Raw genomic sequence first — 13,754 nt, forward strand, 5'->3', positions numbered from 1 at the left:
CGCAGTCTGTAACGTGCTGGCTGGTGGCTGGTGACCTGCTTATAAGACCCTTATCATGAGGATAAGTGGTTGTTTTGTATTTATAACTGCTTCAAGTTCTTTTATAAAGGGTGTTTTAAATCCAACAATAAAAAAGAAAAGACTAACTATTTTTATTGTTTTTAAATGGTTGTTAAAAAACTATGATTTTAACGATAATAATTCGTTATTTGATTCGATTATACTCATTCTTTAGAACCAAGAATTTTGTATATAGATGTTAATTACAATGTTGTTGATTACCTTTGTTCCAAGGACCGAAACAATCTGTCTGTCTAAATATCAACACCGACGAACAAACTATATTAACAACCAAATGATTAATTAAGCCATAAGCGTGTGTAACTGTGCACTACGGTCATAGCACTTGGCCACACTTGGCACGCTGGGCGCGTGGTCGCTGCTTCCGCTGGTATATGGGCTACGGTGCGCACGCGTGCACTGTTATTGTATACTGATACTCTAATATACTGCTAGCTAGATGTAGATCTTTTATAGTCTTAGCATTATTATTATTATAGTACACTCTCTATTTCATCACTCTTACAAACCAAATTGTGCTACCTAGGTAACTCTGCGTGCAAACATACGTTCAAAAGTTAGACCTGATGTAGAGCAAAAATATTAGCAAATGCAGTTCTACACTTTTGGGTTTGCGTATTCGTGTGAATGTGAGTGACTGGCATTTTACTATTACTTTTTTATGCTGGTCAATAGTCCAGGATCGCTGACACAAGCTCATGTTGACTGATATCGAATAATAGTAATAATTAACCGATTGTAAAATTTACATAATTGGTTATCGTAGCCTGTTGTTACTGTTAGGCAAAATAAGGAATTAGACCATGATGGTGCGTATTCTCAAATTAGTTTTTATAAATATCTTTCATATCATATCACATATGGCGGTCCAGTTAATATAATAAAAACCCGACAAATCCTTGAATTGATTGTCACTAGTGTAATTGCACTTGTATTTATCATAACCGGAAGTGCGTCCATCGGCCGGACGCAGGTTTTTTTATAATGTATTTTGTTTATGTTGCTGATATTATCGCGGCGCGGTTCGTGTATGGAATTATTTAGCGGGCATATTAAATTACAATTCGTTTATTACTTTCCTATTTCTGAATTCAACATTTTTGAATAGAACTCATAGTTATGTATATTACACGATGGGTTTTCATGGGAAAACATTTTTTTTTAATTCGTCTAAGTTGGTTTCTGTATTGTTTGTTCTGTTGTTGTGATTTTGTTTGCACGTGAAAAGTTTAAGACAAATTATTTATTAGCACATTTAAAATATCCTAGAAGGAATAACAAATATGTTATAAAACGTGTATTAATCGGTCTGTCTGTTTAGATCAAAACTAATTTGCATTATATGCATTGCTGTAATTACGATGGAATCGGCAATAATATGATTTTAACACGGTGTTAATTTTCAAGTAGGTACTTTGCGGTCGACACATTCAACCTCATAACGCCAATTACAATAAAACGCTTGTGTGTAAAATTAAATTTGAATTTCATGATACATATCGATATTCAGGAATGAATATTCAGATAACGGTGGAAATATAAGCCAAAATATATAATGTAACATCCTTTCATACAGTCACTCTAATTTGAATTTTCTCTTTCAGAAAAAGTGTAACAATAGTGAAAACTGCCAAATGAAGTCGAGTATATCGATCAAAAATACACTGTGATGGCCGACTGGCGTTAAAACATAACATAGGATAAGTGCTTATATCATGTAAACGTAGCCCAATAATCGAGAGCCTTAAATCTAAACGAAAAATACCTAGAAGGACCAAATTAGTCGAAATTTTGTAATCGTTTTTAAACCGTGTACACGCGCCTTAATTTTTTTACCTAGTACTGTAAGTAGCTTTTGCATAATCTTTGTATTAAAAAAGAAGATAGAAAAAAAAACAAACGTCAAACGTAGTTGGCGGCTAGTGAAGTGAAACGGGTATTCTTTTTTTAAATTTTGTATAACGGGCAAAGGACATAGTGTGATGTAATCGATCGTGTGTTACCAGTTTTATAAAGAATTTTTATAAGTGAAAGTGTTGCAAGATGGAGCGCTGCGATGGATTCCTCGTGTACAGAAAGCCGGTGTACAGGGTGTTCCAGTATTTGGAAACGTGAGTATATTGTATTAGTTTGAGGAGATTGTCAGGCGGAATAAATGTGTTGATATTACGAACTTTGTTACGATTTGCGAAGGTTAAATGGGATATCTTGATTATTTAAAGGTCGTAGAGTAGTTATACTGCTATGAAAAAAATTTACACAAAAAAATCTTTTGCCGATTACAATAATATATTAAGTCACCGAATATTAGACTTTTTCCTGACGATATATTTTATAGTTCACTATCGATCTCATGTCGTTACATTTATTATGTACCTACTTACATTAAATATACATATCTCATAAATCTTTCAAGAAAACATTTCCACCCCTAGTGCGATATAGAAAAATCTCAAAATTCCCAGCTCTAAGTTTGCGCAATCCGCTTGCAATTTTTATGAATAGCCGTCGAGATGGTGCCGGCGTTAATATTTACCTCTCCCTAATGTGGTGCCGCGCTGTCGCATTACTTTAGAGTTTACTGCATGTGGAATACTTTATTGTAGCCTGTGATATTTAGTTTTATATCATATAAATCCATATTAATATTATAAATGCGAAAGTAACTCTGTCTGTCTGTCTGTTACTCAATCACGCCTAAACTACTGAACCAATTTGCATGAAATTTAGTATGAAGATATTTTGATACCCGATAAAGGACATAGGCTACCTTTTATTGCGAAATAATATGTACCACGGGCGAAGCCGGGGCGGACCTCTAGTGCTTTATAAGTAAGAAATTTTTAAAGAATAGAAAAAATCGATCGCGAAGCGGGATATTGGGTTACTAGGCGCGTAGATTAGCTAGGATTTAATAATGTCACATTCTAAGGCAAAATGTATAGTTATGTGTAATTTCAGCTGGTTTTGCTTGATTGAGTAACACATGTACTTTTAACTGGTGTACTTATAATACTGTAGCAGGCATGTATGTATTTGTCGTCAATTTGACTAGTTATAATTATTATAAGTTTAGACGCCATTAAGCTGGACTTCAATATGAAAGGCAGTTCGTTATATCGAGCATCTTAAATTTTTCTTTGAAAGAATAATATTTTCACTGACCGGTTGGCTTGGTAGTGGCCCTGCCTTCCAAGCCAGAGGTCGTGGGTTCGATTCCCACCCGTGGCAAATATTTGTGTGATGAACATAGATATTTGCTCTGTGTCTGGGTGTTAATTATCTATATAAGTATTTATTTAAAAATTATATATGTATGTTTATCAGCCATCTGGTTTCCATAACACAAGCGAAAGCTTAGTATGGGATCAGATTGTGCCGTGTGAAAATTGTCCTGAAATATTTATTTATTTATTTATTCACACCTCTATGATAGTTAACACAGATAATTATATATCTGCAATATAAATGCGCCTTAAAAATAATGATAAAAGAAAAATAAATAACAGCAACAGAGTACAGTAGGAAAGGGTTGTTCTACATCATTTTTATTCACGCGATAAACAATTGTATACTGCATTACATTCACAATGCATGTAATATGATTCCATAAATCATGATTAAGCCCAACAGGCGCATTGCACCCTCTGAGGAGGGTAGTTATTGATTTTGGGGTAACAATAGCGCTTGTACGGAGGTGTGAAAGTATGGGAAGTTTTATAATTGCCCGTTAAATGGTTTCTTTCAGGGGAAATGGGGAAAAGTTTGATGTGGGTTTGATGCTTTTACTTCAGATGCTATTGAAGCGTTTGTGAAAGAAACGCGTTGTGAAAAGAAACCATACAAGGTAATAGAATGGTATTGAGAAAAGCTTGTATTTATGATGGTTTAAAACAGTGTGATATAAACGCGTGCTTCGTATTAATTATTTCATATTTGGTGTTCTTCATATTTTCATATAAATTAAAAGTACTTACTTGATTTATTATATTAGTATTTCCAAGTTTTTTTCTTTTTTTTTGAACTCCCTTATCTTATTATCCGATGCGGATATAATTTCCAACATTACTTACCAACAAAATAAATACTAATATTCACTATATTTTGGAAGCATAGTCACCGTACTTAATGTTCATCTCGTGCCTCATAACAATGTATTATTTGCGCCCACGATCATGGTCATAGGCCATAGCGCAAGGATAATTAATTTTCATTGGCGACACATGTGTTATTATATAGTTTATAGTGATTGGTTACGTCCACGTGTTTAAGAAGAATAAATTGATTAGATCCTTTGTATGATAGTAACCTACTTTAATATTTTTGACACGCTTCAGCCTTCACCTGTATGTTTGTATGTAACCGACTCCTATAGAGTCGAGTTAGATCTACTTTAAATTTAATTAAGTATAGATGTACATATGTTATTTAGGTGCAAATACATTGTATCCTACCAAGAAATCCGGGAATTGGAGCAAGTTCGCGGTTATAAATAATATAAAATTTTTCTAGTTACTAATGTTATGTTTAAAAATCTCTTGATTTCTACAAAAATAATATATGTATTTTTATAAACAACCAAAATATTAGATTAGTTAATAGTAATAAATTTCTCATATAATATAATATGCAAAAACTCTGGGGGCTCGTAATAAATTCTAGCTGTTTTTATTACACGAAATAGGCTCTAAAAATATCAAGACCTATTATTATTTAACGTCACTGTGGGGTTGGTCTGCCCAACCCTAAATAATTTACCCCATAAAATACCCCGTCGTTTGCGATATGATACTCTATCGAAAACCTGTGTGGGGGTGTTTTATTATTATTAGTAAATTGATGACGTAATTGATTAAAGTTTGCTATATTGAATTACTAAGTGCACGAAATGGTGCCAAAGTGTACATATCCCATGTTTTTAATGTGGTAAAAGTAATTTTAGTAATGTTTGTTGTTATGTTACGTAATATAATATACATGTTTAATAAAGCTAAAAAAAACACGATTCAGTTAGATAACTACTAACTAACTAACTTAAGTGGTCAAGCGCTTCCCTATTACCAATAAAAAAATTCATGAAATTATTGTATTGTCATCGATACTTGATAAGTGTTCAAAGTTTGAGTACATCTGTCCGTTTAAATTGGGTCAAAATCGAGTCTTAAAGAGTGGGTTACATACAAACATACAGTTTAAGCTAATAATAGCGTACTTAAAAAGTAATAAAAAACCGGCCAAGTGCGAGTCGGACTCGCGCACCGAGGGTTCCGTACAAACCTGCAAGGTTTACAAAGTACAATTTATGGTTTTCGTAATTTTTCCTTTATCTATGCTATAAGACGTTGCTTCGTACCAAATTTCAAGATTCTGAGTTCACGGGAAGCACCCTGTAGGTTTTGATTCCCTTGCAAGTGTCGAAAATTTGCGGCATAAACGGCTGTATCTTTTGATTGCGTTGGCTTAGAAGTTTGATTTTTTCACAGCTTCAAGGGACAGTAGACCTGAGTAATTGATATAAATTTCAACTCCATACCTCCACGCGTTCCTGAGAAAAAGGGTCTTGACAGACGGACGGACGGACGGACGGACAGACGGACAACAAAGTGATCCTATAAGGGTTCCGTTTTTTCCTTTTGAGGTACGGAACCCTAAAAACTATTCAGCTGATTATATTTACAACATAAAACCGTATTTTTCAGTAGGTACACAAACAACTACCAATAACAACATTAAAAAGTTAGTTTTCTATTAACATTAAGGTTTTATTCAATTTAAATTCGAAGCAAGCAAGTACCAGGATAGCATAACCGAACAGGAGGTCAGGGAGGTTTACGTAACCGTTCCGATTGCAGCTCTTGGGAATACGCCAAAAAAATAAACACATACCTACATGTATAGGGGCTAATTAGGCACTGGAGCTTTGTCCATTACGCTAATTGCTGTAGTGGACCTTATTTGCTAATGTTCACGTGATTTATGGCCAATTTAACAAATGATATAGAAGGTTGTATCTATTATTTCAATAATTATATATCAATGTATCCAGGTATTCATGTTTGCCGGGTGAACTTGTTTTTATATAAGACGAAATGTGGATAGATTTACACAGATATTTTATTCTCCCTGTGCCAACGTTCATGAAAAATGTTCGAAACTGGTTTAAATTATTTTAGACAATAAATCGCATTTAAAATCCGTTAAAAATTTAGTTGATGTATTAGGTATTATTTTTAATTCAAACACACTCAGGATTTATTTCAATAATTTCAAGTGAAATGACTTATTTATAGCGCAAGTACAGCCGCGTGAATGAGCATAAGTAACAAGCTAAAGCCTAAACCTATAAATTAGCCAAAGTTTCGGTCTAGTTATTAGTCCAATAATCTAATGGAAGACATTAAACTCAGTCGCTCCAGCACCAATTACATAAATACGTCTGTGTAGATTATTCAAGTTCTAAAGCTTTGAGCTAGTTATTACCCCTTGGTTCGTTTGTGTTTATATAATCATCCTTCCTTTTAGCTCTAGTTTCAGTACTTCACAAAGAATGTTGTGATAGGATAAACATTATAGGTAGGGAGAGCGGGGATGAAAGTCACATTTTTAACTTTTTTTATTTAACTTCCAAAATACGTTGTTTAGGAATGATATTTGTATACCAAAAGATAGTGTAATTATTCTGTTACAAAAGAAATAAACGTATTTTTGTGTAATATTATCAGTTGTAGAAATATTTTGTATTTTCACTCTAAAGAAAAATGTGACTTATAACCCCGGGTCAGGGATGGTTGTCACAATGCCTAGGGTAGGTAGTCACATACTAAATAACAGGCAATTTATAAATAGAAAGTCACACTTTGGTCTTATAATTTTACGGAATAGTTTTTAATTAAGAACTCTTAACCAAATGAAACCGTGTCTACGGTCTTTATTTCAGTCTGAATATTCATCAATCACAATTTTAGCAAACAATAATAATCGTGAGTCAATATAGAGTCATCAAGGACAGATGGACTTCCAGCAGGTTTGTTAGGGTGATTTTCCGGTGTTGATTGAAAATTTACGGCTAAAACAAACAACCTCAAAACGCAAATAAAGTCATCTCGCATACCGGGGGCTGGTTGATATGTGACAACCAGCCCCCAAAAATTTGTGACAACGAGCCCCATAACACGTTTTAGAAAAATAAAATTGATAATAAATTCCGATCAATGAATATCTAAAAAACTATACTACGATATTATAAAACACATTTCATTATCATCAAATGAACTGAAAGATTATTACTGTAAAACACGAACATATAATTACGAGGTTCGATACAGCAGCACAAAAATTTACTTTTGCTGTGCGAAAACAATAAACACGTGTGAGGCCCTCACGGCAGATCGGAGCGGTCTGACGCGAAGTTGGGACAGCGTTGTCACTGTATCGCTCTTGCCACGCTGTTCAACAGACTTATTCGATAGTTCAGTTTTGTGTTAAGACCGCTGTGACAACCAACCCGTGAGACAACCAAACCCGGTCTCCCTACCTGCATAAACATATGTATTTTCTGGTTATAATCTATGTTTATAGCAATTTTCTTTGTAATCGATTTTGAAGGTTGTCATTGAAAGACAAAAATTATTGCAGATTCAGTTTTTAATGTGTTTTATTAATTTCCTTCCCGTGAGAACAAAAAATACTTAATTCGATCAATTATACCATACAACATAATATATTAGATCCATTTTAAAGCACGTCGTCAATTTCCTTTTCAATATGGGTTGAATAACCGGCAATAATTTTCACATTCGATAGAATTTTCAGTGAAACTTTTCAATTTCAATACATTTTGAAAGTTTCGGGCGCAGGTGACAAGTTGAAGCGGGTGGTCTTTAATCTACACATTTATATGGATTTAGTGATGTATGGATGTTTATCGATGTAGCGTTTAAATAAGCTAGTAATGTATGTTTTTCTACAGTACGTCAAAAAAAGTTATCCACAGTATAGTTTGATACTTGCATCGTACAACGAATTATTTTAATGAATCATGAGAAAAAAAGAAATTTATTACAGACTGACCATAAGTCACGTTCCACCAAACTCACACCTCAATCATTTAAACTCAATCAATATATTGAAAAACTTTACTAAGATTAGAAAGATTACATCTCTGGTTACTATTTTCCCTGCACTGAAATAAATTCTACAGCAAACTTACGCCAGACAATTGATATATCTATATCACACAAAATATTATATACGCTACGTGGATTTAGGTATGTATAAAGCACAAGCTCATGTGATGTGAATACAAATAAAATATCGACAACAGTTCGCACATCGCTTATTGTATTTCATACGCGATACTTTTTGAGTGACTGAGCATATGAAATTTTTCTTTGAAGTTGAATATTAAGGCGCTACCCGGCAATTTCGACTATGTTCAACCTCTATAAAGTCTGGTACAACATAAAGCACAATACCGAAAAAAATATATAAAATAGGATGGTCTTTGATCTTTAATTGCTCGCGAGGACTTTTTTCCAAAGTTAATAGATTTCTAGAAAAAAAATGTGCCGTGGTCATCGATTTTTCCGCAAATACTCTATAAACTTCGTAACCTGCTGACTTAGAGCTCTGAAAATTTTATGTTTAATAAATTATCAGTTACACAACAGTCCCTGACGAGGATTTTTTGTTTCACTGATTGGTATCTTTTTAAATACAAAATGCGAGGAAAAAAGAAGGTGCAGCGGGAGAGGTTTGAGATCCGTCAAGTATGGTCAAGGTTATTAGCGCATGTATAAGCCTTAATAGCGTTAAAGGAAACTCGAGTTTGTGAGCACATTCTGAACAGTTTTCGTGAAGTTCAACGTCTTTCAATTTATAAAATATTATTTCAATATTATATTGAAGTTAATGTTTAATTTTGTGTATGTGATAGAGATAACGATTGTAGAATTGTTTTATTGATGTAGACAGTAAAACTTTTTCCCTTGTATTTTATTTATTTGTTGTACACGTGTAACACATTCTAGATTAATCTCTGTAGAACGACCGTCTGACCGATTACACTCACTTACTGGTCGAACTGTTTAGTTTAACAACTTGTTAGTTCTGTTCGGTTAAATAAATTGCAATTTAATTTTGTATACAGTCAATGAATGTAATTTGTTAATTATAAGTTACCCGTATCCCAGTGATATATAAAAATTTCATAATGAGTGAAACTTCTCAATACACCAGAAAATAGTAAAACTCGTAAAAATCATAAATAGTAAAATGATATACCATAAAAACATTATTTCACGTAGAATAAAATTTTATATCTCATGCATATTTTGATATAGAGTGAACTACGTCTAAAACTGAATAAAATAAAATTACCTACGTCTTTGTATCGTATAGGATTTATCCTAAAGACCAAACGTAAACAATAAACACGTAGACTTTGTCTTGCAAGCTCTTCTTTCGCGTCGTATCCAATTTTTGTATAATACAGTAAAAGCACAGATAACATAATACTAGTAGTAAAAGTCTCTTTGACTGAATAAATATTTCAGTTCGGTTCTTTGCATTTCTTCGAGAAATTTTGTGCGTGAATATTATAATAATATACATATAATAATAGGGGTTCTTTTTATAGATAAAGTAGTTCTCTAGAAAGGTTTTAGTACGTAATTTGTTAAGTTTTAAAGCGAGTGAAGCCACGTGCGGAAAGATAGTAAAATATAATGAAACTATTATAGTTAGTTACTGTAATTCAAAGCATAAAACGATGCAGTTATGACAGTTAAGCAACTGCAATGATGGGAGTTGGGAAACTTGCAAATGTATGCGAAATTGTCTGCTAAGCTGTTGGCTTTAAATGACTAAAACGGATAATGAAAGTTTCCTTATTTGTTATACTTGAGCCGGTTTAGCGTATTGTTATGACCTATTTGGTTTATTTTATGCGTGTAAACATCGATGCTGTATGTACGGTATGTACTGTATGTACGGCACAAAATAAATCTATTCTGAAATATATCTTGTAGTAATAACATACAAAAGGTACAGGTACACGGAAGTAGTGCTTATTTTCAGACAACCTTCTATAAAATATATCGTGTTTCGAGGAATAAGGGGACACTTGAGAGAGAGAGATTTGCTACTGCATCTTTTACGTATTCTATTTTTATATTTCTGTAATTTTAAACTATATCGATATTACATTTGCTTCATCTTATCTATTGATTATTATATATCCAGCGATTATTATACATAACTTAGTTTAAATGAAAAATTTCATTAAAAACGTTTACATTACTGGAACATATAAATCACTGTCCATATACTAAGCCTATATTTATGTTCTACGCTCACAAGGGCATGTCAGGGACAAATAATGTATATAAAAGAGCTTGTTGGCACGCAATGGTTCGTGTTCTATGGTAACCACAACGCTTTTCGAGTTTTCTGTGTGTATTACAATTGAAATATTAGATTATATTTGAATTGTTATGAAGCTATGCTTATCATGTTTAAATACGTTTAACTATAATTAACAGATAAAACAAATGTTTATGAATGTGAAGTATGGATGGATAAAAATAAACATATCTATCTATCTACGAGTTATATCTGTACATTTTGGTTGTACTGTCTTTAAAATGTTTGGTATAAAAGCTAAATGCTGTCGGATACTTTTATATTACTTTACGCAAAATTGTTATAATTAGGCATACCTAAGATTAAAAGTGCCCCGCGGTTTTACCCGCATTGTTCCGCTCCTGTTGGTCTTAGCGTAATGATATATAGCTTATAGCCTTCCTCGATAAATGGGCCATCTTACACTAAAATAAATTTTCAAATCGGACCAATAGTTCCTGATATTTGCTTGTTCAGCCAACCAAACATACTCTTCAGCTTTAGCATATTCGTATATATTGAGGAGTCAAGGTAATAGTAGAGTTAGCTTTCAAGACTGATTGACAGTGCTCAGCCATCACGCGATGTGTCGTGAGTAGGCTAGAGGCAAGTGTAGGGGCACTTGATGTATACTATTTACATTATTATGTGATTTGTTGTGAAAAGTACCTAATAGTTTGAGTATTGCGAATTGAAAACCAATAAGTAGGTAGGTATAATAAAAATATATCGCATTATAAATCCAAACCAGAAATAACGTACACCAATTAAAGCTGCTGGTGATGTTTTCTTCTGCTATAAAATATAAAGTATAATGGCGTCGTATCGTTCGCGTCTTATTTAAGTTTAAAAAGTCAATCTCAAAGGTAATATCGTAGAAATGAACATTACCCGCTATGTAACTTTAGCATTTCGCGTAAATTGTGTTTCACATAAGTGCACGTAGGTACTTAACTTATTACGTATTAAGTTATACATTAAATGTTGTAAGGCGGATTCACATAGAGCGAGCAGCCTCGCGAACACAGCTCGCGAAGCATTTTCACACACGTAAACACTTCTTAAGACGAACAGATTTTATTCAAACTTTGTACACTTATCAATGCGGGTGAAGTGATGCGGGCAGCGGGACAGTTTGTCATTTGCCTAGCCGAGGCATGTCCACATAGACAGTACGACTTGGCGCAGACCATGCTTCGCGAGGCTGCTCGCTCTGTGTGGACACGCCTATTGAACATTAAACGTCATTACGCTACGAAGTTTGGGCTTTGTTCGGGAAATGCTTCTCGAATGCTGTTCTTGACGAGCTCATTAAAGTTTTTCAATAAGTTTGCAGGGAAGATTTGAAGGGCTCTAGTTTGTCGATGGCTAAAATTATATATTGTTTTGAAAATCTTTAGTGTGATTTTATTAGATCATCGTCGTATAGAATAATTTTAATAATAATTATTAAATTAATAAGCTGATCAATTTATATACACCTATCTTTGTTGTAAAATGTCTGATTAATTAAAAGCAATAAAGAGAATTAAATTCGGTCTTCCATTTCTAAATAACGCGTAATAGCGTGTGATATAATAAAAATTAACAGTCAATGTAATAATGTCTTAAAGTACTTTTTTAAACGTAATTTAAAGATATCAACAAATCATTCGTTTTCAATCAGCCATATCAACGCTTTTGGTTTGTTTGAAGTTTCCATATGGTTACACATTTAATAAACAATCGCCGCACTTTCTGTCTGATTGAGTACAAGTGATTAATCAGTAGCGGTCGAGTGCACAACCCGCGAGTGGTTCCGTTGGCCAACAGAAGACACCTGTTACAAGTGTGAGTTTGGTTGCTAGGCAACGGAAGGTGTAAGACTAGTAATAAAAATAATTAATTTGTATGGTGTAATAAATTAATGTTGAGTGGAAAGCAACAGAAACATAAGGCAATTTTTTTCTAATTGAAACTGTCTTTACCGGGCTCTTCCTTTTTTTTAGCTTTCAATTACGACAATTCACATTAGACATCTCTGAAGCTAAAATAAATAAATACCTACTAATATATGAATACATTCGAATTAATAACAGTAAATCTGGTAAAGAATGTTATTGCATCTTATAAAATAAAGAAATTCTTTCATTTGTCACTCGACCGTAATTAATTTCACTGGAACATTTTGACATTTGGATGCAATTGGATTTATAATTCGTATACAAGTTACAAAATATTTTTCATATAAGTATTTTGCTAAAAGTCTAAATAACATATTCGTTTAGTAAGTAAATACGCTTAAAGGAATAGTCAAATCTTACGCGCCACTTCAGCTCAAAAAGTTTTTTCCCGTATAAAAGATTTTCACATAACAAATTAAAGTTTTCAGTATAATACTGAAATAATATTTCGCTCAGACGTTGCATACTTAACGAGGTGCATGGAGAACGCCGAATTATGTTTACTTTGTGAATATGCTCGGGGCCTGGACAGTGACGTAGTCTGTAGTCTTTGAGGCCCTTCGCAAATCATACTCTTAGGAATTTTAAATTCAACGAAGAAAGATTTATTCTTTACAAAATGATTTTATATGTCTATCTTCAACAATAAAATAATAATCGACTCAAAATAATAATTAACACAACTAGACACAACCAATAACGACTGTTACGTCCGAGAGCCCAACGCAAAGAGCTGTTCAACTCATTTTTATAACCACCCCCTCGGTTTGGGTTGCCAGTTGAGGATTTGTTTCTAACAATACAATTATTCTACGTATACAAAAAATAATATAATATGGTCATACAGAAATGCTTAGTTGACGATCTCTTTTATGGGAAAGTTTATACGTCTTTTATGTTGAACGGCGGATGAAACAGTATTATTTTTATTGTTCTTTTTAGCAGTTCTCTCGTAATGGAGAATCGTGCCTTTTACCAGAAAATTAATCACTCCTCTTTGAACTAAAGATACATTACTTATTGTGTGTAAAATTAATGTCCTTTACCTTTTAATATGGCATTACGTTGGCAGGTTGAGGCCCTGCTTTTCCTAAGGCCCCGTAGAGTTTATGTTATCGTGACACTAACTAGGTTGTTCTTTTGTGTTTTGGGGCACTTTTGTGATTTTAGCGCTTGAGGCAATGTTGCCCTATTAACTAAAAGTTAGGAATATTTTATAGCCACTTGCGAACGTATTATGATAGACTGACGAAAAACAACAACTGTTTTAACAGTGTAGTTTTTGAAAGAGAAGAAAAGCGCTTTTAAAAGGAACGTAAAGAAATTGTT

The 13,754-nt window shown here is 33.4% G+C and overlaps 1 protein-coding gene across 4 annotated transcripts in view; it reads left to right on the top strand.

Moving 5' to 3' along the window:
- Fak (protein tyrosine kinase 2 Fak) overlaps nt 1-13,754 on the top strand; it is a 153,842-nt gene that overhangs the window by 37,255 nt on the left and 102,833 nt on the right. For 2 of the 4 annotated variants that reach the window (XM_089710764.1, XM_089710763.1), the window contains exon 2: nt 1,686-2,192. The exons of the other annotated variants lie outside the window; for them this stretch is intronic. In XM_089710764.1, the coding sequence (XP_089566890.1) occupies nt 2,125-2,192 (68 nt within the window). In that variant the 5' untranslated portion in view covers nt 1,686-2,124. The remainder of the gene's footprint in view (nt 1-1,685; nt 2,193-13,754) is intronic. 4 annotated transcript variants of the gene reach the window in all.

Source organism: Colias philodice, chromosome 25 (genome assembly GCF_061535455.1).
Source record: "Colias philodice isolate Cphi_HAF_F1 chromosome 25, ilColPhil1 Martin Lab GWU primary, whole genome shotgun sequence".
Taxonomy (NCBI): domain Eukaryota; kingdom Metazoa; phylum Arthropoda; class Insecta; order Lepidoptera; family Pieridae; genus Colias; species Colias philodice.